Here is a 26,259-nt window from a genome sequence, read left to right as displayed (position 1 = left end):
CTGCTATACTGCAGAAGGAAATGGAGAGGCTATATGCTCGTTCATCTGCAGATTACTGCCCGGTTTACACAGGGAAATTATCGGCAATGAGCGTTTTATGAAAGAGAATTTGCCCGATAATTGGCCCATGTAAAAATGCCTTAAGGATCCTGTGTAAGGCTTGGCCCCTTCAGAGCATACAAGAGACTAATAAGGAATGAGAGAGGAAAGGATAGTACAAGGTGGCAATCTCCTAGCTTTGGCTTTAATACGGGACTGCAAAAAAAGTTAATCTAGATCTGTGAATCTGTATTTTAACATTTTTAAAAAACAAAAACCCACAGAATACATTGGGCGTTTATAAATATGAAAACAGTGTTCAAAACATCAAGAATTTAAAGAAAAATTGTATATAGTTGTAATATCAGCACTGTTAACATAGTGTTCACATAAGTTAGCCTATAGGTAAAAAGTTTGTCAATGCTCAGTGATGATAAACCAATTTCATATGAAGCTTGCCTCCAATAAATCACTCATCCCTGTCACAGTAAGGGAATGGTCACACGCAGTGTTTAAGCGTTTTTTCTGGGCGTAAACGTCTCGAAAAACGCCTGAAAAAACTGAAGTCTAATGCCTCCAAACAGCTGCCTATTGATTTCAATGGGAAAAGCGGCATTTCGTTCAGACGGGGCGGTTTCTTTGGAGCAGTTTTTCATTGTGTAAATAGAAAAATTGCTAGAAAAAAAACGTTTGATCCTTTAGTAATGGCTGAAAACCATGGGCTGCTTCCGTTTTTACTTTAGCGTGTGAACATAGCCTAAAAACGAAGTATAATAAAAAGAGAGTTTTTTCGGTTGTAACCAAGGATGTTTATTCCACAATATAAACTGCAAAATTTAATACAAGCTACAAGAAAAGCCAAAAACAAACAAACAAGAAATAATAATTAATAGGGATTTTAGGGAAGCTGACGTACAGCTCAGTTTGCTATGTCTAACACTCTGGCTGCCCTAAGCACCTACTCACCCAACATTTCTGTACAATACCCTCATTTGGAAAGGGCTTTTATTTTCGAGCATAAGGTTCAGCATCTGATTTCAGTTTTTTGGAATTTAAGAAAAGAAACAAAACCAAAGTTATTGCTCAGGAAAACTTTCCTACACAAAAAGAAAAAAAACACAGAAACTGTATGCTCTTAAATGGAACTGAAACTTCAAATCTTGGAACCTCACCCCAAGTGAACGAATTAATCCAGACTCCCTTGTATACTTCACTGACCAGGAATCCCTAACTATGAGGTACGAAAGGGACAAAAGCTTCTCTTCAAATACCAAACAAACAATCTATAACAAATTAATTGTGCTGGAGAACCAGCTGATCTGTAACTTTTAACAGCTACAAGAGTTGAGGAAATCATACAAAACCATTCATCTTTCAGTGAAGTCGGAGTTCTCGGGAAGGAGCAATAGATTTATAGGGTCTGAGAAGCACCATAGGGAGCCGGATTTTGAAAGGAAACCAGGCATGTGTCTAAAGGAAAGTTAAAGAATCCTAAAGCTCCTGTGAGTATTGTTCTCATGAATCCCACACAGAACTTGGGTAGGGGAGTACAGTCTTGATTCACTGAGGCAGGGCGGGAGGGGGGGGGGGGATCCGCATTAATTCAGTGAAGCCACAATGGTTTCATTGCAGTGAGTGCACACATAATCCTCTTTCTCAGCTGTTTCTGCAGAAACACCAACGCAGACCTGGTGAAACCAACGATTACAACTTCCATCACATTGTACCCAGTCCACCTACAACAGAAGAGAGAATACAACTCCATAAGTGAAGAAAGCTCATTATTGAATTAGGTTACTCAATATAGGACAAGTCACTTTCTTGACATCTCAAAATTGTGGTAATCGTGTACAGCACACCATTTTAACAGAAACTACTAGATTTTTCCATCATAATGCAGTATTGCATGATGTTAAAAGAGGTGTTCTAGGTGTTAGGGCCTGTTCACATCACCGTTGCCCTTCCGTTGAAGGTTTCCGTCTGGTTAACCCCTCAACGGAAACCTAAGCTTCTGTTTCCCTCACCATTGATCTCAACGGTGACGGAAACCTAGCGAATGGTTTCAGTCTGTCACTGTTGTGACAGTGTTTCGTTGCTCTTGACGGAACCAATAGCAGTCGACTGCGCTATTGATTCCGTCAAAATGACGGAACACTGTCACAACAGTGACAGACTGAAACCATTCGCTAGGTTTCCGTCCCCATTGATATCAATGGTGAGGGAAACGGAAGCTGAGGATTCTGTTTGCCTTTCCGTTGAGGGGTTAACCAGACGGAAACCTCCTAAGGAACCCCTCAGCGGAACACAGAGGGCGATGTGAACAGAACCTTAATAGTTATAAAAATGATACATCAGTGGAGGTCCAACTGCTGGAACAGTGGTTGGGAGCAGTGGTTGCGCAATCACGCTGCTGCTCTATACACCTCTATGGTATGTAGTTATAGTCAAGCGAGCTGTAGGGCACGCACACTGCTATATTATGGCTCCGTTTTGTACAGAACCATACTGGGGCCCTCATAAAGGTGTATGGGGCTTCTACTCTGTATGCTACTTGTTTTATTCCGTTTTTTTTCCTGTTGGATTCCGTACAAAATCAGGCAGAAGATATTATTGTTTTATGTTCCATCGTATGCTTTATATGCAGCGGTACATTGCTTCTAGGGGAGAATATCTCCGTACAAATGGCTACTGAAGGAGACTGTACAGTTTCATGCAAAGAAGCAATATAGCCTCCGTGCATTGCACTCTTGGTTTAGTTAGGTTTTTTACCTAGTTTTGTGTCATCAGCAAATACTAAGACTTCTCTTTTATTGACCTTGTGGATGGAATAGAAAGTTAAAGGTTCACACTTCTGATATACAGAAATAAAACAGGATTTATACAGAACAAAAAACCAAAACAAGTTTCTGCAAAGCTGACACCTGCCACGTAGTGAAATTGCCACTTAAAAGGACTAGAGCACTAAATTTCTAAGTGTTTCAGAGCTCTCTCTTCCAATGAACGGTGCACCACCACGTGAGCAGGCTGGACTTTCAGCCTCAAGAAGTTTCTATTTACTGGTAAACAAGCGGAGATTAAAGAAAGAAAAAAAAAAGAAAAGAAAACAGTCACAATTGAGAGAAAACAAAATGCTCCATCCCTTACCTCATCCCCTTCAGGCTCCATGCACTGGTCTGCTGGACAAACTGCATTGTCGTCATCTTCGGATTCAGAAGTAAAAGAACATAGGGAGTCACTATCCCGGATTTCTAGACGTTGCTCTCTGCTGCACAGGTCTTTGGAGTGCAAACATTTCACTCTCTTTTTACGTGGAGCAGATGCTTTCTTCATTCTACCATCTGTACCGTCGTGACGTCTTTTTAACTTTTTGTCTGTGCATTCAGTCCTTTCCTTCTTAATTAAGCAGGATACAGCCTGGAAACAAGGAAAGAAAGAAGAATGCTACCACAGTACTATTGAGGACATTAGTATTTAGGTAGACACTATTAGAGGTAGGTGCTTTGCACTTCTATAAAAATATATATAATATATATATATATATATATATATATATAAATAAAAATAAATTAATCCTGCAGCTAACCACAATCTCCCACTCAAGTCATACTAACAGGGGTTAAGGTTCTCAAGACATTAGGCACTCTTCAGCTGTGTACTTAGTTATGAGACGATTTAGCAAACAATTTATATTGATGGAGAAGTAGATTGTGGACTTGTAGTCAAGTTTGTATTTTAAAATCCTTTTACCTCAGAACGTGTTATGCTCCATTCTGCCCCCTGCTGCTTACAGGGGGCCTTCTCTCTCCCAGTGCCAGCCGGGGTTATGCTTTGCTCAGCATCCAATGTGTTTGGCTGGCTCAGAAGAGCCTGATAAAGTTCATATACTTCAGGAAGTGAGACTTGCAGAAGCTGAGCTTCCATAAGTAACTCGTCCAATTCAGCACTTAAACCTGAATCAAAAACAAAGAAAAAAGGGGGGAAAAAAATAAAATTAAAAAAAAGTTACTAGTAGACAGCAGAATAAACTTGAGATAGAATATACCATCTTTCTATGTTGACTCTAGATAATAAAAATCGCTCACCTTGAAATCAACAGAATCCATATGAGGGAGTTGCATATAGTAAATTAACATAGTTCCCACTTCAGCCCCATAAATCCTCAATGGCATTTATTGCTTTTCAAGTTAATCCTTTAAAGCAGAATGGTCAGATTTTTATGAAGCCAGAAGCACAATCTCTTCATTAAGGTTAATGGGGGAGATGAATATGGGAAAGAAAAAAAAAAAAGGGACTGGAAGAGTACCACCTTGTCCTGGTGAAGGATCAAAAATGGAGAGGAACAAGAAAACGGTACAAACTCTGCAACCTGCCTGATGGAAGTCACCACAAACAGAAGGACAACTACCAAGACAGAATATTTAGTCAGATGTCCCTAAAGGCGCGAAATGGGAATACTGATTGATATACAATGCCAAGTTTAGGTCCCAAAAGGACGTTGGGGACCTGTATGCGTGACCCCTTAAATACAGGTCTTGACCTGGGACTTAAAGTAAATTAAGAGCCAGCCCCACATCCAGGCCATAGTGTAGCTAAATGTACGACAAACTTCTGACATGTCATAGTGACATGTCAGAAGTTTGTATTGGTGGGGGTCCGAGCACAGAGACCCCTACCAATCGCTAGAACGAAGCAGCAAAAGCACTCGAGTGAGCGATCAGCTGCTTCATGTCTGTTCGGCTTTTTCCGGAAAAGAAAGGAATCGGTGTACGGACTCAATAGAAAAAGTCTATGAGCCCATACTCTGATACATTGGCTAAGACGAACACTTCAGCTGCTTCGTTCTAGCGATTGTTGGCGGTCTCCGTGCTTGGATCTCCACCAATACAAACTTCTGACATGTCACTATGACATGTCAGAAGTTTGTCGAACATTTAGCTACACTTTAAGGAAAAAACGATAGGTACGGCCTGAGAAGCAGGTCATCTGGGAATCTTGTGTTATCTTCACACAACCGAAAAGAGGCTAAGTACAGTAGTAAATGTGGGACGAAGCCGGCTTCCGAGCCCTGATCATAGTTTGGATGACCTGATCTGAAAACCCTCTGGTTTTTAAGACAGCGGCTTCAGCCGCCATGCCATTAAACTCAGCGACTATAAATTTAGGTGCCTGAGGAGACCCTGGAAGATGCCAGGGAAAGTTTGAGACGTCTGCATACCAGACGCCTGGGACAATCTGGATGAGGATGACCGAAACTCCTTCCTCCTTCTTGAGTATTCGAGGCAGAAGAAAGCAAAGAGATGAATAGGAGAATAAAGGTAGTCCACGGGAACACCAGAGCGCCCATTGCGACTGCAAGATGTTCCTGGGTACTGGAAACAATCAAGGGAACCTTGTGATGGCAGGATGCCATGAGATCGACATCTGGTATGCCTCAATGAAAAATCTGAGAGAACTCATTGGGGTGGAGAGATCTCTCTCCTGAGTGGACCGGTTACAGACAGAGAAAGTCTGCAATCTAATTGTCCTCTCCGGGCACCGGCGATGACTGGCATATGGCGCTCCACCCATGAGAGAATCAGGACCACTTCCTGCATGGCAGAACTGTTGTGGCTGCCGCCCTGGTGCTTTAGGAGTGCTGAGTTTTAGATGGTTCATAAACAGATGGGTCCCCACTGTGTGCAGCAGCACTTTATGGTGGAGAAATAGCCCTCCTCATCCCATCTGTCATCATAATGAATCAGTGAACTGGAAGAAAAAAAATTAACCCAGGAAAATCAGGGCAGAATGAAACCACCACAGCAGTCTGATGAACCCGAGTGGAGAGAAGAATGAGACTATGCAGAAAAAGTGTGGTAGGCGATTTGTCGCATCTGGCAAGGATTCCTATCTGGAGAGGTCTGGAGTGAAACCGAGCAAATGCTACTGCTTCCATGGCAGCTACAATTTTTCTCCAGGACACTTATGCAAAAATCAAGAGGAAGGGTGGTCAGAAATCTAAGCAAACTTAGTCAGGACTGCCATCCTCTTATCCACCGGGATAACTACACGTGCGACCACGTGTCAAATACCATCTTCAAAAAGAAGATTAATGCCGGTCAATGATCCAGCCGAAACAGACGAGATTCTCTAAAGTAATCCTGAGCTACTCAAGGTCTGGAACAAGCCTTGATGGGGACATCCACAACTTCCCTGGATGGAAGAAGTGCCATGACCTTGGTGAAGACCCGAGGAGCCGTGGCCAAACCAAAGGGGAGAGCAACAGCTGGAAATAAGTAGTTTGGAGCACAAAGTGTAAGAAACGTTGGTGACAGGGGTGGGGGAGGGGGAGAATAGTAATGTGCAGGTGTGCCTCCCAAATGTCAGACTTTTTTTTATTTTTATAGAGAATATGACCGAGTGATACGTTGTGCTTGTTGTGTTTCAAGTCCAGGATCATTGGGGACAACGAAAAGGTTTGAAAAGAATCCTGTGAATCTCTTAGTGAGAAACCGGAACAATGACGCCTAGATCCAACAGTCCGCAAAGAGCTTTCACGAAACCTTCGGCGAGAAAGGGTGAGCACAGGACAAACTATGGTCAGGTGAAAATAAGAAAAACTATCTTGCAGCCGGTGGCAACCACTTCTGACCCACGTGTCCTCCACGCCGAAATGGGGCGGTCTACTATATCCTTGGTCTTAGCTAGACGGTCTGAATCGGGCTTTGAGTCAGTCTGTGAGGTGAGGTGTTGCCGCATTTGAAACCTTGTTCCTGGGGAAAACTCACTGGTCACCACACTGCAACGTGCCTCGCTCGGGGGGTGGGGGCGGTAAGCAGCTATAAGCACTGACCTAGGTGGTGCTTTAGTGGGCAACAGTGTTTGTATCTGATGAAGAGCCTGGTTCGGGCTTGAAACGCGTAATCTTGTGCAGTGCAATTACTTTTTATGCAATAAAGCTTATACATTAAGACAAAAGAGCCTTTGCATTTTCCCTGAGGAACAGCGCCACAGAGGGTCTCAGAGTAACTACTCATTTTTAAACCTTTTTATTCCTCAGTGGGCAACAGGGTAGCCAGCACTGGCCTGTTCCCAATAACATTCCGGGTTGACGGCAAGCGAGGGGAGACAGTGTGACTTCCTAAGCACTGTTCCCTTGTCTCAGAGATTCTACTGACACTAATCTAAGACTAAATAGCTCAGTTCCTGTAGGCTGGGTATAGCCTGCATAAGAGAAGCTAACTTTTGTCTTTAGTGTCAGCAGCCTAAACCCACAGCTCCTGTGTCATACAATGTAATGAACGAGAAGTATCAAGTTGTGTGTTTACAGCTCCTTTGCAGACCTAATTATAAAAAATATATACACCCCCATACCTATACCAAATAGCTGAAAGTAAGGCTATGTTCACATCTGCGTCAGGGCTACGTTTCCACGGGGCTTTCTGTCGGAACGGAGACCTGACACGAACCATAGGTTTCCGTTTCCATCACCATTGATTTCAATGGTGACGGATCCGGTGCCAATGGTTTCAGTTTGTGTCCGTTGTGCAAGTGTTCCATCGTTTTGACAGGATGAACGTAAGTTTGCGTCAGTCGACTGCACTATTCATTCCGTCATTAAAACGGAAATCTGCCGGAATGACGACGAACGGAAACCATTAGCAATGTTTCCGTCACCATTCATACCAATGGTGACGGAAACGGAAGCTATGGTTTCAGTTTGACTTTCCGTTGCGGGGTTCACCCGACGGAAACCCGGAACGGAAAGCCAACGCTGATGTGAACAGGCCCTAAGCTCTGTAAATCGCCACAGGGGAGGAAAATATTTTCTCAGAGGGATTTGGGGAAGCTGGGGTGCGTCAGCAGGGAAATGGTAAATTAAGTTTAATGTAAATAAATTTAAGGTTATGCACCTGGGCCGAAGAAATAAATTCTACAATTATGTATTGAAGGACCGGTTACAAAACATCAATGCCAAAATAATTAGATTTCTGATATGAAACGTGGCAATTTGAAATGCAAGTTAAAGCGTATGTTCACAAATGCCAAAAGTTTAGCAAGTAAAATGGTGAAGCTAGAGGCCTTGGTACTGGAGGAACATATATAGTTGGTGTTGCTGAAACATGGCTAGACTCTTCACATGACTGGGCTGTAAATCTACAGGGTTTTACACTGTTTCGGAAAGACAGGGCAAATAGGGAAAGGTGGTGGTGTATGTCTGTATGTGAGAAGGGATACGAAGGGGAGTGTGAAAGAGACAATAGAGAGTGAAGAGTGTGAGGAGGTTGAAACCTTGTGGGTGGAATTACAAACGGGGGTAGGAGGAGATGGAAGGTCAGCTATATAAACAGATGGAGCGGACAGCACAGGCTGGTACTGTAGTGATAATGGGAGATTTTAATTACCGGGATATTAATTGGCGTCATGGTTCGGCTTCAACTGCGAAGGGGAGAAATTTTCTCAACTTGTTGCAGGAAAATTTTATGGGCCAGTTTGTACAAGACCCGATTAGAGGTGACGCTCTGTTGGATCTGGTCATTTCTAATAATGCAGAGCTTGTTGGGAACGTCAATGTTCGTGAAAACCTCAACAGTGATCACAATAGAGTTATATTTTACCTATACTGTAAAAAACAAACACAGGCTGGGAGGGCAAAAACACTTCATTTTAACCCCTTCAGGACCAAGCTCATTTTGGCCTTCAGGACCAGACCCATTTTTTCAAATCTGACATATTTCACTTTATGTGGTAATAACTCCGGAACGCTTTTACCTATCAAAGCGATTCTGAGATTGTTTTCTCGTGACACATTGGACTTTATGATAGTGGAAAAATGTGGTCGATAAATTCAATATTTACCAGTGAAAAACACCAAAATTTGGTGAAAAATGGCAAAAATGAGCATTTTTCTAAATGTAAATGTATCTGCTTGTAAGACAGGCAGTTATACCACACAAAATTGTTGCTAATTAACATCCCCCATATGTCTATTTTAGATTGGCATCATTTTTTGAACGTCCTTTTATTTTTCTATGACGTCACAAGGCTTAGAACTTTAGCAGCAATTTCTCACATTTTCAAGAAAATTTCAAAAGGCTATTTTTACAGGGGCCAGTTCAGTTGTGAAGCGGCTTTTAGGGCCTTATATATTAGAAACCACCAAAAAGTCACCCCATTTTAAAATCTTCACCCCTCAAAGTATTCAAAACAGCATTTAGAAAGTTTCTTAACCCTTTAAACGTTTCACAGGAATTAAAGCAACGTAGAGGTGAAATGTTCAAATTTCATTTTTTTTTGCAGAAATTCATTTTTATTCTATTTTTTTTGTAACACAGAAGTTTTTACCAGAGAAACGCAACTCAATATTTATTGCCCAGATTCTGCCGTTTTTAGAAATATCCCACATGTGGCCCTAGTGTGGTAATGGACTGAACCACCGGCCTCCGAATCAAAGGCGCACCTAGTGGATTTTGGGCCTCCTTTTTATTAGAAAATATTTTAGGCACCATGTCAGGTTTCAAGGGCTCTTTCGGTGCCAAAACAGTGGAAATCCACCAAAAGTGACCCCATTTTGGAAACTACACTTCTTGAGGAAATTATCTAGGGGTATAGTGAGCATTTTGACCCCGCAGGTTTTTTGCAGAAATTATTGGAAGTAGGCCGTGAAAATAAAAATCGTCATTCTTTCAAAGATTATGTAGGTTTAGCTAATTTTTTCTAATTTCCACGAGGACTAAAGGAGAAAAAGCACCACCACATTTGTAAAGCAATTTCTCCCAAGTAAAACAATACCCCACATGAGGTTATAAACGGATGTTTGGACACACGGCGGAGCTTAGAAGGGAAAGAGCGCCATTTGGCTTTTGGAGCTCAAATTTAGCAGGAATGGTTTGCGCAGGCCATGTCGCATTTGCAAAGCCCCTGAGGTACCAAAACAGTGAAAACGCCCAAAAAGTGACTCCATTGAGAAAACTACACCCCTTGAGTAATCCATCTAGGGGTGTAGTGAGCATTTTGCCCCCACAGGTGTTTCATAGATTTTATTAGAATTGGGCAGTGAAAATAAAAAAAATCCTTTTTCTTCAATAAGACGTAGCTTTAGCTCCAAATTTTTAATTTTCTCAACAAATAAAGGAAAAAAACAACCCCAACGCTTGTAAAGCAACTTCTCTGGAGTACGGCAATACCCCACACGTGGTCGTAAAATGCTGTTTGGGCACACGGCAGGGCTCAGAAGGGAAGGAGCGCCATTTGCTTTTGGTGTACAGATTTTGCTGCATTTGGTTTCTGGTCGCTATGTTGCATTTGCAAAGTCCCTGTGGGACCAAAACAGTGGATCCCCCCCAGAAGTGACCCCATTTTGGAAACAACACCCTCAAGGTATTCACCTAGGGGTGTAGTGAGCATGTTAACCCCACAGGTGATTTGCAGAAATTTGTGTGCACACGATGTGGGAGAATGAAAATGGGAATTTTTCCTAAGATACGCCAATATGTGGTGCCCGGCTTGTGCCACCATAACAAGACAGCTCTCAATTATTATGCGGTGTTTCCCTGTTTTAGAATCACCCTACATGTGGCCCTAATCTTTTGCCTGGACATTCGACAGGGCTCAGGAGTGAAAGAGTACCATGTAAAATTGAGGCCTAATTTGGCGACTTATAAAGTATTGGTTCACAATTGCAGAGGCTTTGATGTGAAATAATAAAAGAAACCCCTGAGAAGTGACCCCATTTTGGAAACTGCACCCATCAAGGCATTTATTAAGAGGTGTAGTGAGCATTTTCACCCCACGTGTCTTTTCCATAAATGATTGCGCTGCGGAAGGTACAAATTAAAATGTTTCCCTAGATATGCCAATTCAGTGTCAAATATGTCGTGACCAGCTTGTGCCACTTTTTTTTTTATATACACCGTTCACCGTACGTTATAAACTACATGTTACCTTTATTCTGCGGATCAGTACGATTCCGGCGATACCAAATTTATAGAACTTTTTGCACAATAAAATTACTTTTGGAAAGAGAATGTATTTTTTCTGTCGCCAAGTTGTGAGAGCCATAACTTTTACATTTTTTCATCGATGGAGCTGTGTGAGGGCTTGTTTTTTGCGAGACGAGGTATAGATTTTATCGGTACCATTTTTGGATACATGCGACTTTTTGATCACTTTTTATTTCAATTTTTGGAAGACAGTAACCAAAAAAACAGTAATTATGGCAGTGTTTTTGAGTTTTTTTTTTTACGGCGTTCACTGCGCTGGATAAATAACATAATATTTTTATAGTTCAGGTCGTTACGGTCGCTGCGATACCAAATATGTATGGCTTTATTATTTTTTTCAATAATAAATGACTTGATAAGGGAAAAAGGGCGATTGTGTTTTGTGTTATTATTTGAAACTTTTATTGTATGTTTTCCAACTTTTATTTTTACACTTTTCTTTAGTCCCACTTGAATGTCCAACTGTTTGTTTGATGTTCTAATACATTGCACTACCTATGTAGTGCAATGTATTGGAACTGTCAGTTGTTCACTGACAGCAAGCCGATCAGGCTCCGCCTCTGGGCGGGGCCTAATCAGCTTACGTAATGGCAGACAGGAGTCCATTGTTAGGGCTCCTGTTGCCATGGTAGCAGTCGCCAGCCTTGCCATCGCATGGCAAGGCTGCCGATTTTCCACAAACCTCTAGGATGCAGCGATCACAATGGATCGCTGCATCGAAGGGGTTAATGCCAGGAATCGGAGCTAGCTCCGGTTCCTGGCGATAGATCGGGGTGTCCGCTGTAACATACAGCGGACACCCACTGCTGATGACGCCGGCTCAGCTTCTGAGCCGGAAGCTGAGCCGGCGCCATCTTGCCGATAGTACCGGAAGCCTCCTGGGCCCCGCCGACGACGGGGCATAGGAGGATTCCGTTACAGGCTGATCGGGAGGTAAGCATTAGCCCTCCGATCGCCTTTGCAGCCACCGGCAACCCAGCGATCACGTTGCTGGGGTGCCGGTGGCTATAAACTCCTCACATGCTGCGATCTCTATTGAACGCAGCATGTGAGGGGTTAATCGGTCGGATCGGAGGCTAGCTGTAACATACAGCTGTCACCCGGTGGTGATGTCGCTGGCTCAGCTCCTGAGCCAGCTTCATCTCCATGACGTACAGTAACGTCAAAATGCGGTAAGACACCGATTTTAATGACGTTTATATACGTGATCCGGCGGGAAGGGGTTAAGAAGGCCAATTTCCCCAGGATGAGGGCTGCAATTCAGGACATAGACTGAAAACTAATGTCAAATAATGGTACAAATGATAAAATGGGAAATTACTTAGTATAATTATAGTGCAAAATTTATTCCTATAGGTAACAAGTATACACGACTAAAATTAAACCCCACATGGCAGATCTTCAAAGCTGAAAAGAGAGAGCGTGCACTTTCTCTGCTCGCTCTTGCTGTGGCAATGTCCATATCTGATTGGACAGTGTCACAGCCATAGTAACACACCCCCTTGCCAGTACACGCCCTGTTGACTGTTCAGGGGGTTATTTAAATATCGGGCGCCAAATATAACGGCACCGATATCTAAATAACAGAGGGAGGTAAAAAATGTTTTAAAGTGCCCCAGGGTTTGTGAAGCCCTTCCCATTACATGCTGCACACGTATGGGGAGGTGAAAGGTTCTCTTTAATACAATCTGCAAAAAAAGTAATAAAATCAGCAAAAATACAAAATGAAAAGCAGGTGGCCAAGGATAGTAAAACAAATCCCCAAAAAATTCAAGTATATAAATGCAAAAAAGCCAAGGTCTGAACATGTAGGACCCCTAAATAGTGGTAATGGGGAGTTGGTCACAGGGGATCAAGAGAAGGCAGAGTTACTAAATGGGTTCTTTAGCGCTGTATATACAACAGAAGAAAGAGCAGCTGATGTAGCCAGACCTTTTAATATATCAGTTAATATACAGAATTGGCTAAATGAAGATATGGTCCAAGCTAAACAAAATGTGCACAAGGCCCAGGGACCAGATGGGTTACACCCTAGAGATCTTAAAGAGCTTAGTTCAGTTATTTCTGTCCCCCTCTTGAGAATACTTAGAGATTCCCCAGTGACTGTATGGTGCCAAGGGACTGACGCAAATGTGGTGCTTATTTTCAAGAAGAGCTCTAGGTCTTCCACGGGTAATTATAGACCAGTTAGCTGAAGATTGTGGGAAAATGCTTGAGTGGCTATTGAGGGACTATATACAGGATTATGTGACAAAAAATAGCATAAGTGACAGCCAGCACGGTTTTACTAAGGACAGAAGCTGTCAAACTAACCTGATCTGTTTTTATGAAGAGGTGAGCAGAAGCCTAGACAGAGGGGCTGCTGTGGATATAGTGGTTTTGGACTTTGCAAAGGCATTTGACACTGTCCCCCATAGACGCCTAATGGGTAAATGGGTAAATTAAGGACTATAGGTTTAGAAAGTATAGTTTGTAATTGGATTGAGAATTGGCTCAAGGACCGTATCCAGAGAGTTGTGGTCAATGATTCCTACTCTGAGTGGTCCCCGGTTATAAGTGGTGTACCCCAGGGTTCAGTGCTGGGACCACTATTATTCAACTTCTTTATTAATGACATAGAAGATGGGATTAATAGCACGGTTTCTATTTTTGCAGATAACACCAAGCTATGTAGTATTGTTCAGTCTATAGAAGATATTCATAAAATACAAGCTGATTTGGACACACAAGTGTTTGGGCGTCCACTTGGCAAATGAGGTTTAACGTAGATAAATGTAAAGTTATGCATCTGGGTACCAACAACCTGCATGCATCATATGTCCTAGGGGGGAGCTACACTGGGGGAGTCACTAGTTGAGGAGGAGTTGGGTGTACTTGTAAATCATAAACTAAATAACAGCATGCAAAGTCAATCAGCTGCTTCAAAGGCCAGTAAGATAATGTCGTGTATTAAAAAAAGAGGCATGGACTCGCGGGACAGGGATGTAATATTACCACTTTACAAAGCATTAGTGAGGTCTCATCTAGAAAATGCAGTTCAGTTCTGGGCTCCAGTTCATAGAAAGGATGCCCTGGAGTTGGAAAAAATACAAAGAAGAGCAACGACGCTAATAATGGGCATGCAGAATCTAAGTTATGAGGAAAGATTAAAAGAATTAAACCTATTTAGCCTTGAATAGAGACGACTAACGGGAGACATGATTAACTTATGTTTATATATGAATGGCACGTAGAAAAAATATGGTGAAATCCTGTTCCACGTAAAACCCCTAAAAAAACAAAAGGGGAACTCCCTCTGTCTGGAGAAAACAAGGTTCAACCTGCAGAGGCGACAAGCCTTCTTTACTGTGAGAACTGTGAATCTATGGAATAGTCTACTGCAGGAGCTGGTCACAGCAGGGACAGTAGATGGCTTTAAAAAAGGCTTAGATCATTTCCTAGAACGAAAAAATATCAGCTCCTAAGTCAATGTGTAGAAATTTTGTTTTAATCCTTCCCTTTTCCCTTCCCTTGGTTGAACTTGATGGACATGTGTCTTTTTTCAACCGTACTAACTATGTAACTATATATGTAACTCTGCAGACACGTCTGCTTTAGCAAATAATTCTATTCCCTATGAAACAACAATTCTGGAACATATTTTCTTTGAACTCTACATTTTGTTATTCGTCCTACAAATCTATGAATTGACATGGGGATGGTAAAGCCCAGTTATAAATTTATTTATATATTTCTAGGAGGAATAACAGCAGAATGGCACAATTCAGGGTTCTAGGAAAAGATGCCCCAGAATTTCTAGATCAAGGGGAGAGTAGAGGTGACAGATCCTCTAAATAGTAATACACTCAGTAAAACTGCCACTGAAAGAGACTTGGGGAAATTGGTGGACTGTAAACCAATTATGACAATGGCACATCCTCTACTTTATTTAGTTACATGGTTGATGGTGAAACCTCTTCTCTAGAAGTAGACACCTGGCGCGCAGTGAAAACACCACCCAGCACTGTATACTTCTGGGTGTCTTCAAGAAATTTTGCATCAAAGCGAACGGTTTCATAAAAAAAATACCTACAAATTAATGTTTGTGGCTAAAAATCTGATCCACGCAGAGCCTTATATGCACATTACCACCAAAACATAAAAGTTCAAGATGTGCAGAGTTCATATAGGTCATACATACAGCCATGGTATACAGATAAAGTTAAACTTCCATAATACATTAAGCATCTTTATTAAGGACATGAGACTTACTGTTCAGTGGGATGCAGTTGCGTCCAGGAGAAAATGGAGACTGGACGTAGGTGGTCCTATTATCCCATTCATGGGACAGAGAGAAGGATGTGGCCCCAACACTTTGCGATACCTGCAGAACAATGCATTCTAGATTAAAAGGTCTGTGTTATCTGCATAACAACTCAAATTCACAAAGTCAGTCAAGATACGGTGAAAATTCAATAGGTGTAAACTATGTCCTTGAAAACTAACTTACATTGCAAGTATCTGTCAGTTGCCCAGTTGTTGCTTGCCATCTGTTGTATAGTTGACTTGAACTGACTCGCTCCTGTGCAAGCTTCAGATCTCCAGAAGACAACATATGCTGTGCCCGATGCTGCCAACTGACTGTCCTCTCTATAAGATAGCGTAATGCATCACCCTCTGGCAGTCGAACACGCAAGCGTTGTAGAGATGCCAAAAGAGGAAGGATTTTTTCCAGAGGTGGTTTTTTTGAGCGATGGCACTGTGGGCACAGCCAAACAAGGGATCCCTGCTTTGGAGCGTTAATACAGCCAGCGTGGAAGCAAGCACGGCATAGCTCACACTGAATCATGGGAGCCATGGGTGCACCCTGACAAACACAAACTTTCCAGTCACTCTGCTCTTCTCTCAACAAAATTCTGTTTTCATTAGAGACCCGCATACTGTGTAAAGACTCCATCTCACGCAGTCTGGCCTCACCAAGAGTTGCCATCTGTAAGGGCACAAAAAAAAAAAGTTACTTCAAATTTGCTAAAATATCTGAGAAACAAAACAATAAAATGATACTTACAGCAGTAGCTGTGTCTTTACTCTCAGTAAGAGCTTTCTCTAAATCTAGTAGTCCATCTGGCTTGGAATATTTCTTCTTTCCTCCTAAAGCTGGTAGCTCTTTTATCTTTCTCATCTTCCTTTTTAAGCTAGAAGAGCCTACATCACATCGAGGGCAGAGAACCTGTGAGATATACAAAAGGGATTACAATAAATAGATCTTTATGTCCTGGTAGTTTTAGTCCTTAAAGGCGTTGTCCACTACCGGACAACTGATGACCTATCTACCGGATAGATCATCAGTATATCATCGGTGCGGTTCCGACACCCGTACCCCGCACTGATCAGCTGCTCCGGCTGTCTGCAGGCACCGGATGTCATTGTACAGTATGCAATGTACGGAGCCGGAAGCAGTTGGCTCCGTACATTGCATAGCTGAGTTCTGCAGCTATTCCGTGACCAGTGACCAGAGCCATCTGCTTCCGGCATGGATGTCCGGTGCGGGGTCCAGGTGTCGGACTCCCACAATCTCATACTGATGACCTATCCGCTGGATAGGTCATCAGTTGTCCGGTAGTGGACAACCCCTTTAATTGCAAGCTCCAGTTTAGCGATTCTTGGTATATGCTGCCTAAAGAGCTCTTACTCAGGATATCTAGATATTTTATGGTTGTGATCATGATAAAAGAAACACATGGCAGTTCTGTATTGTGAGAAAAGAAAGAAAAATGCGCAGAAGACCACCTACAAGCAGAAGTACTTAAGGACAACTGAGAACCTCATTTGCACTGTAAATTATAACAGGGGGGAGATTTCATTTTAACTAGTGTCTGCAATTACCTCTAGCAAAGTATATGGAGAGTTAGGGGTTAAAAAAGTGCTTGTGGCGCATTCAGCCCAGGCATGGACCTCACCAACAAGTGCTTCAAGTCTTGGCAGTGGACCAAGGTGAACTGGAATTGCTCGCCCGTGACTCACAAGCTCCACCAGTGTGTCAAGTACAGGAACTCTGGGACCAGTCTGAAAGTAATCACAATAGATTATTACTAGTATTGCCCTTAACATTATCACCTCTATATTTGAGATCAATAACAAGCCTAACCTGCAAAGTCTCAACCTTCTGTAACCATTCCTGTGCTCTCTGCACTGCATCCTTCAGAGACTCTACACTTGGAAGGTATGCTGGGACGTTCTCCACTTCCCGCAGTGCTGCTGTCAAAGTGTCAAGATCATGTCGAGGTCTATGAAAACAAAAAGGACAATCAAGAGAAGAATTAGCACTACTTCTTTCTTAAAGTTTATCTCCACCTTTAAACACCACTTTACAGTTTACAAATGTTATATTGAGTTCATCTTCACAAAGCTGAGTAACTTTGTAAATACATTGGATTACTACTCTTGCATTGGTCCAAAGTTATATCCTATGTATTCCATCCTATTAACATTTCTTTCTGGCTCAATGTCTGATCAGAGAGGCCATTTACATTCTGGGAAGCGTTATGTATACACCAAACGCACAAAATGCAGCAAAATACTGCGGGCGCTAATATTAATACAAACATTGAAAATCTGAACTATTTTAAAGCGCAATACATCTATTTTTACACCCACCATGACAAGGTGACCTCATTAAGATGAGTCACTACACTAAGATACCTGTACAAAAGGAGACTCCCCTCTCTAAGAGACTAAAAAAATAAATTGCTCAATATAGGTAGGAACCTGGTTCCTTCTGCATCAACTAAAAACAGCCTGTGGAAGAGATCAGCAGTGCACAACTAAGATGGAAGCAGTCACCACACTCAAATGTACAATGCTAAAAAAATAAAAATAATCAGCACCTCTTAACAGGCATAATGTCAAATGATTGAATGTAAGCTGTAAATCAGGATTTGTACAAACTCTTACATAAAAATACACACAAGCACACACACTTTGGTGCAATGTACATAAGGAGGTTGGTACTGGACCTTGCTTTAAGAAGATCTTTGCATTTGTCATCCCAATGTTCACACATGGTCAGCAATTCCTGAAGTTTCGCCATTGCTTTCTCCACAGTTGTATGAGGCGTCAGTCCTACACCCAAGTCTATAAGTCGTCTCATGACATCTAGTGTGAGTGTCCCTGGATCCTGGCATGCTAGCTGCTGTTCTTCTAACCAACGCGCCTGTTCGAGACGCTCTCGAAGACTTCCTAAGGGTAATTCCAAATCAAATTGAAAACTGGAATCAAGAAGTTGCTGCAGTTCATTAGCTTGTGGCATCTCTGCTGCTAAGAGCTTCTGGCTCCGTGCCTGAAATTCTTCCACACGACTCAACAAGTCCTTGAAATCAAAAGATAAAATGTAAAATTAATGGTAAAGAAAATCGTAAAACAAAACAAAAAATGTAATGAGGCTACAACAGAGGAAATCTTCTGGATTGGTTTACCTTGAGTTGAGGAGTCTGGCTGATGCTACATGGCAATAAATGAAGTTGTTTCACAAATGACCTAAGTTCTACAACAGTAAGCTGATTCTGAGACTTTCCACCACCTGACCGAAATCTACAATTTGCATAAAATGGAAACCAATCTCATTAATAAAGTACAAGAGGTAAATAGTCATTTACAGTTAATCTGTTACAGAACAGCGGCTTGTGAATTCTCATTGTAAACACCAATGCAACAGTGCCACAGTCTGGAAAATCTAATTTAGGCACACTACTGAGATTTGTAATAGCATATTCTTCACATATTGTAAGACACTCAATTGACTGGCCCTAAAGGAAAACTACATTTTGATTACCTGGTATGACGTTTTCCGTTCAGCAGTTGCTGTGCCAGTGCACCACACTTTTCTGCATCTTGTACTACAGTTCGTAGGTGTCGCAGGAGGTCATTATCTGGAAATTTCTTTGACTCGGATTCCTCTACAAGCTGTAGAAGGCATGAGAGCCCTACATAGTGACAAGAGAAGGCGAAGCAAGGTAAGTACACAAGAGTACATTGTAAAATCACAAGCCCTGTTATATGTATAAGGCCCCATTCAGACGGCTGTTCGCTTGAATTGCGGGAAGCCGGGTCTTGGAATTGACTTTATAGCACTGTGCTTTCCTGAGCAACACGACTTAACAGAGAAATGAATAAAGACATCAATACAAAAAAGTACAGGTGTCATAATTTACCTCCAGGTTTCTTACAAAAGCTATGAAAGGTCCCACGACTAACACATCAGTACCTTAAAATAAGGGCACATTCATGAAAGTGCTAAGGATTCTTCATAGAAAAACAGGTATTGACATTTTTCTAGCCATGATTCATTCTACCACTCAAACTGGTTGATTAACCCCTTCCCGTAGTATGACCTATATGTGCGTTCTCTCCTCCTCCACACGGTGCAAAGCTCGCTGAAGTAGCAGAATCCCGCTGAAGTAGCAGAATCCCGCTGAAGTAGCAGAATCCCCCTGAAGTACCAGAATCCCCCTGAAGTAGCAGAATCCCCCTGAAGTACCAGAATCCCCCTGAAGTACCAGAATCCCCCTGAAGTACCAGAATCCCCCTGAAGTAGCAGAATCCCCCTGAAGTACCAGAATCCCCCTGAAGTACCAGAATCCCCCTGAAGTACCAGAATCCCCCTGAAGTACCAGAATCCCCCTGAAGTACCAGAATCCCCCTGAAGTACCAGAATCCCCCTGTTGCTGGGAATTTCGTTCCTGGATTGTGCGCTTGATGTCCCTGTCCATATATGGACAGCGACATCAGGGGAAACTGCTAAAGTGCAATCCCCGTCTACAGCATTGCCGGCGCGGAGGCCAGTGATTCGGCTCCAGGAGACACCCCTAATGTCACTATCCATAAATGGAAAGCCGTCAGGGACTTCTCCTGGAGTGGAGTCGCCGGCAACGCTGTGGACGGGGATTCTATTTCAGGAGTTGCCCCTGATGTTACTGGCCATACATGGACAGAGACATCAAGCACTTCATCCAGGAGCGGAATCCCCAGCCACAGGAAGATGTCACTACCTACAGGAAGGGGGCTGAGTGGCGCTACCTACAAGGGGGCATCTGAGTGTTGGGCTGATGGTCATTTTACTGTGAGTGCGGGGCTGATAGATGAAAACCACTTGCAGACCATGACCTCCAATTGAAATTAATAGGAGGCAGAAAAAAATCTGCGGCGCTCGTTTGGAGTGCTTTTTAAGCATGCAAAAAAAAAAAAAAAAAAAACCCGCAACAAAAAACGGCAAATAACATTGTCAATTCAAAATCTGCCTCAAAATTCCTGAAGGAACTTTGAGGCACATTTTTTCTGCCTTACAAAAAAAACACTGTGTGAACGTACCCTATGAGTGTAGTGCTTGTTTTTTTGGGTAGGTGTGCCCGGAGGAAATTTTTTTTTTCCAGGGGTGCCTCAAATTCAAAAATGTTAGGAAACTCTGACCTACACCATAGCCGGGCAGGGAAAGTATGGAGCGGGCTCAAGCGCTGAACCCGCTCAATACATTGTGGGTGTCGGCTGTAGGTTACAGCCGACACTTCCTGCTTGTGATACAATGATCACGCTAAAGCGCAATCTCGCTAGTTTAACCCGTTAAATGCCGCGGCCGCAACATTTGACTCTTAGAAAAAGGGGGGGGGGGGGTCGACCCCCTCTAACAGCTCATCGCGCCCCCCCTACCGACAATGTGATCGCAGGGTGCCGATGGTTGCTATGGCAGCCTGTGGCCCTAATGAAGGCCCCCACGTTTGCCATCTTTAAGCCCCTATTAAGGGCTTAATAAAAGCCTGTCAGAATAACGATACAATGCAATACATTAGTATTGCAGTATATAGTGCAAGCAATCCAACTATCGCTGGTTCAAGTCCCCTAGGGAGACTAATAAAAAAAAAAAAAGTAAAAATCAGTTAAATAAAAGTTGTTTTATGTAAAAAAAAAGTAAAAATATTACATTTAAAAAAAGACACAAAAAAAAACAAACACCTTTTCCCATTTTCCCCTAAAAAACATTGTAAAGAAACCCCAAACTAATTGGTATCACCACGTCCGTAAAAGTCTGAACTACTACAATATATAAATTTTACCCCGCACGGTGTATGCCATAAAAATTAAACCGCCAGAATCCATTTTTTAAATTACCTCTACTCCCACAAAAAAATTGAATAAAATGGCACCGTTAAAAACGACAGCTCATCCCACAAAAAATACGCCCTGATGCCGCTTAAATCAATGGAAAAAAAAAAAAAAAGTTATGGCTTTTGGAAAGTGGTGAATAGAAAAATGAAATTGAAAAATCAGAAAAATGGCTGCGGCAGGAAGGTATTAAAGGGATATTCACAATTTAAACATTAATGCCATAACCACAGAATATGCCATAAATGTATGTTAGATGCAGATACCAGCCCTATAATCCACCCCCAGGGCTGGCTCCAGGTTCATGTGGGCCCTTGGGCGACACAGACTTAGTAGGGCCCTTTGCGGGGAACTCACGGCGGCAGTAAATGTCACTTTTTGCCCCCATATAAATGTTAGGCCCTGTTTATGCCCCATAAGGAAGGTCCCCAGTTTCTACCCCCATAAATTTAGTGCCCTCTGTAGATAGCGCCACACTGCCCCCTCCTCCCGCTAGCGCTCTGCCTGGGACGACTCCTCTCCACCTGACTTCTGTCCATATATGGACAGTGATGACGGCAGCGACAGCACCCGGCGGCCGAGTGATCCCCCAAGGGTAGTGGGCCCCACCACTTGCCCGGGTGCGGATGCTGGCCCTGCCCACACCTATAACTGTAACGACGGTCACCAGATTCCTGTTTCACCTTCTGTGACGGCCACAAGCTGCAGATTCCAGAAGAGGACTAGTGGGGAAGGGAAAGTGCGTGTGAACGGCTCTGTATTCTGTTGTATAGGAGTTACAGAATAAGCTGAGGAGCACTTGCTCAGTTGTTTCCTTGACTCAAATTGAACAGAATTGAGAGAGCCGCACGCGTGGCCCCCCTCTCCACTAGTGTCCGAGTTGGGAAAACCCCTTTGAAGAGGGGTTGTCCGGGCATGTGGCGGTTTTTCATACGGGGGGGTGGGGTACAGATCAGCTGTATCAGCTGCCTCTGGAAGCAGTGCAGTGGTCAGAGCAGGAAGCAGATGGCACCCGTACACTGTATAGCGGCCGAACTGCAGCTCTGCTCCTATTCAAGTGACTAGGAGCAGAACTGCAGTAACCCAACATTACTGCTATACAGTGTACGGAGCACCAACCACTGCATAACTTCCGGTGGCAGGAGGCAGCTGGAAAAACTGATGGAGCAGGGTCCGGGCATCAGACCCCCTCCAATAATCTACTGATGACCTATCCTCACTAACGGCTGGAATCGGAGAGAATTCTGATCCCAGCTGTTTAACTACTTAGATGCCGCGATGAATAGCGACCGCAGCATCTAATCTGTTGGAAAGAGAGGGTGGCCGCCCTCAGATAGACCATTGGCGGTCCGCGACGAGATCGCTTGGTGCCGATGGTGGTCATGGCAGCCTGGGGCCTAATGAAGGTCCCATAGTCTGCCATTTTTGTGCTCCTATTAAGCAATATTAAAAGGCTATGTACACCTATAATCATTTAAAAAAAAAAAGAAAAAAAACACAAATTTTCCATTCATTGTGTTTTGTATTTAATCTTTTTTTTTTTCTTTTAATGCCTTACTAAAAAATGTTTTATGATACAGAAGCTGTATCGTTCTCCCTTAGCCCAGAAAGTACACACAGAATACAGCTAAAATTGTATGAGTGCTGCTTCCCCTTCTAAACAGCAGATTGGCTGGGGTCCCGGGAGTGGGACTCCGACCCATCAGCTATTGATGGCCTATCGTGAAGACAGGACATACTTTTTTTAGGGACTGGATAACCCCTTTAAAGGGTAACTAAACTTTCACAAAACTTCTGACACGTCATTGTGACAGGTCAGAAGTTTTGATCGGTGGGCGGTCTGGACACTGAGAACCCCACCGATCGCTAAAACTAAGCAGCAGATGCGCTCGAGTGAGCGGCTTGGTTTCTGATCGGCTTTCCGAGAAAATTTGAACAGAAACGAAGCAGTGAGCGCTTCCTTCGCTTTGTTTTAGCGATTGGACAGTGCTCGGACCCCCAGCAATCTAAACTTCTGACATGTCATTATGAAAATTTAGTTACACTTTAAATGTGATCGATATTAGGTGAATCCTGTGTGTCAGAAAAGCAGGACTCCCACTCAGCCAAGCCGCAAGTTCATCTGAACTGACGGAATTGGCTGAGAGAGAACGATACAGCTTCTATGTATACACACGTTGATTAAAAACAAAAAAAACAAAAATTCCATTGAAAAAGGTGTACGTATATTATGCAAGCAATACAACGACCGCTTGTTCAAGTCCTCTAGTGGGCACTAATAAAAAAACAAAACTTAAGGTATCTTAAAAAGGACAAAAATATTAACCCCTTCCCGCATACGAGCGTAACTGTACGCCAATTTTAACCATGCCTTAACGAAAATGACCGTATAGTTATGCACTGCAGATGATGCAGGCACACGAGCTGTGCCCGTGCCATCTGCAGCGGGTGCCAGCTGTAATATACAGCCAACCTCCCGCTGCAACGGCGGAGATCACAGTTATTTCCGATCACTGCCGTTTAATCCCTTAAATGGTGCAGTGAATAGCGACCGCGGCATTTAAGTGGTTGACAGAGGGAGGGGGCTAATAGAATTTAATAGACGGTCGGTTAAAGAAAAAAAAGAGACAGTTACAACACACTGAACCAAATTAGTAGTGCAGTGTATTGTACAGGGGATGAGTAGATCAAGCCTTCCAGTTCCCTAGTGAGTGCAAGTAAAAAATAAAAAAAGGTGAAAAAAAGTTTTAGTAAAAATGCAGACCGCATAGATGCAGGGAAGACTATGACATTAGGGTCTTGTGCTGCATATGGGGCTAGTTAAGAAGTCAAAGATTAAGCAATACCGGAGTGCAGCTAATTTGTACAACACCACGGGCACCCTTTAGAAGTGCGACACCTGCCCCCAAAAAAACTCGCCTGTGCATAAAGGTTTGGCTCAAAGCGTACGTCAATATCCATGGATAATTCGATTATGTATTTACCCCATTATTATACCTGGATGTACTCCACTAAACTTACATACGCCCCCACGTTATAAACTGAAATACCAGTAAAGCCCTAAACAAAACTACTACAAAGCAAAATCTGAGCTCCAAAAGCCAAATTGCGGTCCTTTAGAGCCTGGCAGTGTGCCCAAACAGCAGTTCATGACCACATATGGGGTATTACTGTACTCCGGAGGACCCGTTAAACAATTTATTGGGTGTGTCTCCCCAGTGGTACCAGCTGGGCACAACATATTGAGCACTAAAATAGCATATCTGTAGAAAAATGGTAATTTTCAATCTGCAATATCCACTGTGTACCAATTTCTGTTGAAATGCTCACTACACCTCAAGATAAATTCCTAAAAGGAGGTTAGTTTCCCAAATGAGGCCAGTTCTTGGGAGTTTTCAATGTATTGGTACCTCAGCGCAATGCAACATGGCGTCAAAAAACTATTTTGTAAAATCTTCAGTTCCCAAACAGCAGTTTACAACCATATATAAGGAATCTCCTTACTAAAATGTGTAACAAATGTGGGTGCATTTTCTCCTGTATTCCTTGTGAAAATTATGAACTAAAAACTACATATTTTATGAATTGGAAAAATTATTTTTTTCATTTTCACAACCCAATTATAATAAAATCTATAAAACCACCTGAGGGGACAAAATGCTCACTACACCCCTAATTTGATTCTCTGAGGGGTAGTCTCCAAAATGAGAGAACACCTGGGAATTTCTACTGTACTGGTACTTCAGTGGCTTTGCAAATGTGACATGGTCCCAGGAAACCAATTCAGCAAAATCTGCGCTGCAAAAGCCAAATGGCACTCCTTCCCTTCTGAGCCCAGCCGTGTGCCCAAACACGAGTTTATGACCACATATGGGTAAATTGCTGTACTCAGGAGAAAATGCTCTACAAACAATGGGGTACTTTTTCTCCTATAGTCCTTGCGAAAACTAACCATTTGAGCTAGAATATATTATAGGCAAAAATTATAGCCATTTTTACAGTCCAATCCTAATATTCACTCACTGAAACACCTGTGGGGTCAAAATGTAATTGGAAAAAAAATACGTTTTTACATTTTTGTGGCCAAATTATAATAAATTAGATGAAAAACTTGTGGGGTCAAAATGCTCACTACACCCCTAGATACATTCCTTGAGGGGCGTACTTTCCTAAATTTGGTATTTTTTGGGGTGTATCTAATGTTTCGGCATCTCAAGGCCTTTTCAAACATGAAATGATGCCTGTAAAACATCCTAATTAAAAAAAAAAATGAAGGGGACCCAAAATCCACTAGGTGCCATTTAATTTCAGAGAATTGTGTTTGAGTCCAGTAGCACATTAGAGCCACATGTGGGAAATTTGTAAAAAATGCTAAATCTGTGTAATAAGCATGGAGTTGTGTTTTTCTGTTAACACCTGCTATGTTACTGAAATAAATTAAATTGAAAATCTGTCCAAAAAAAAAATATTTATTTGTACATTTTAGCTCCACTTTGCATCAATTCCTGTAAAACACCTAAAGGGTTAACACAAACTTCCTAAATGCTGTTTTGAATACATTGAGGGGAGCAGTATTTAAAATGGGGTGACTTATGAGGGTTTTTTTAATATATAGACCCCTCAAATCCACTTCAAAACTGTGGTGCCTAAAAAAATATAGGTTTTGAAAATTTTGTTGAATATTTGAAAAACTGCTAGCAAACTTATAAGGCTGAGGGCTAGTTCACACAACAAGTTTTGCGTGGCGGGTCCCGTCACAAAATCCGCCACGGAACTACTCCTGCCGATAGCAGGAAGATTCCTCCCCCCCATCGACATCAATGGGGAATCATGTACCTCATAATGGCACCAATTAAAACTACAGCTTGCCTTGCAAAAAAGCCCTCAACCAAGTTTGGTTTTGTAAAATCATTTAAAAAAAATATATAAAATTTGGTATCGCTGTAATCCTGTCCACCCAAAATAAAAGTTAACATGTAGTTTTTCCTTCCCAGTGCCATTTAAAAAAAACAAAACCCATTCCCATTCCATCCCACAGATCATTTTTTTCCAGTTACCCAGTACATTAATGGTGCAGTTAAAAACAATAACTCGCCCTGCAAAAAAA

At 42.4% G+C, this 26,259-nt stretch overlaps 1 protein-coding gene across 4 annotated transcripts in view; it reads right to left on the bottom strand.

Annotated features, from left to right (window-relative positions):
- Nucleotides 1-824: 824 nt before the first annotated feature.
- The window catches only part of KDM5B (lysine demethylase 5B), a 64,327-nt gene continuing 38,892 nt past the window's right edge, over nt 825-26,259 (bottom strand). For all 4 annotated transcript variants that reach the window (XM_075853493.1, XM_075853497.1, XM_075853496.1 and 1 more), the window contains 11 exons: nt 18,829-18,979; nt 18,473-18,587; nt 18,014-18,366; nt 17,146-17,284; nt 16,884-17,063; nt 16,066-16,227; nt 15,508-15,987; nt 15,270-15,381; nt 3,787-3,989; nt 3,184-3,453; nt 825-1,775 (listed from right to left, as the gene is read on the bottom strand). In XM_075853493.1, coding sequence (XP_075709608.1) covers nt 1,638-1,775; nt 3,184-3,453; nt 3,787-3,989; nt 15,270-15,381; nt 15,508-15,987; nt 16,066-16,227; nt 16,884-17,063; nt 17,146-17,284; nt 18,014-18,366; nt 18,473-18,587; nt 18,829-18,979 — 2,303 coding nt within the window. In that variant the 3' untranslated portion in view covers nt 825-1,637. The remainder of the gene's footprint in view (nt 1,776-3,183; nt 3,454-3,786; nt 3,990-15,269; nt 15,382-15,507; nt 15,988-16,065; nt 16,228-16,883; nt 17,064-17,145; nt 17,285-18,013; nt 18,367-18,472; nt 18,588-18,828; nt 18,980-26,259) is intronic.

The sequence above is a fragment of the Rhinoderma darwinii genome, chromosome 2, assembly GCF_050947455.1.
Source record: "Rhinoderma darwinii isolate aRhiDar2 chromosome 2, aRhiDar2.hap1, whole genome shotgun sequence".
Classification (NCBI taxonomy): Eukaryota; Metazoa; Chordata; class Amphibia; order Anura; family Rhinodermatidae; genus Rhinoderma; species Rhinoderma darwinii.
This window is presented reverse-complemented; position numbering and strand designations above follow the sequence as displayed.